The 570-nt window shown below is 29.5% G+C and overlaps 1 protein-coding gene across 1 annotated transcript in view; it reads left to right on the forward strand.

The window, feature by feature from the left end:
- The window catches only part of LOC119588648 (chromosome transmission fidelity protein 18 homolog), a gene marked incomplete at its 5' end in the record, with an annotated part of 5,151 nt that overhangs the window by 2,736 nt on the left and 1,845 nt on the right, over positions 1-570 (forward strand). Inside the window, 1 exon segment of the mRNA XM_037937285.1 lies at positions 446-478. Within this exon segment, the coding sequence (XP_037793213.1) occupies positions 446-478 (33 nt within the window).

A 570-nucleotide genomic window follows, 5' to 3' on the forward strand; every position in this document is an offset into this window, starting at 1 on the left:
AATCATTATTAGTGATTGTTGTATTTGTAGTCATAATGAAATCCTCGTGGATCTGGATTTGTATTATTGTTTTTAGAAATGTAGGATACCAACAATAGTGGTCTTCAAGATTTTCCCCTATTTCATTCTGATATCTAGCTTTGTTGAAAAGATTTAATGTTCATTATATAGAGTAGTGCATGATTAAATATCCTTACCTAATCTTGTTGGTTCTCTTGATGGTTTTTACTAACTCCAAATAGATGCTCATAAATGGGATAGATACAGTTATCAATTCTCTTTTTTACACAAGTAAACATTGTCTGATTAACCAAGGAAGTGAAAAAACAATTTTTCAGTTTGAATTGTATGTATCAATCTGATATAGTACTGCTACATTGTATAAGTAGAAACTGGTGTAGTTAGTAAAGTTGTAAAATTTGTGTTGTATCATTGTATTTCACAGGATGAATACAACTCAGATGCAGGAAGAGTAGTGGTAAGATTTGTGATTTTGTTGTTTATGTTGCAACATTTTTGTTTACAACATAATTTTCTCACTCTTTAAAACATTCTCTCTTGCAGATAAAA

Source organism: Penaeus monodon, chromosome 24 (assembly GCF_015228065.2).
Source record: "Penaeus monodon isolate SGIC_2016 chromosome 24, NSTDA_Pmon_1, whole genome shotgun sequence".
In the NCBI taxonomy this organism is placed as follows: domain Eukaryota; kingdom Metazoa; phylum Arthropoda; class Malacostraca; order Decapoda; family Penaeidae; genus Penaeus; species Penaeus monodon.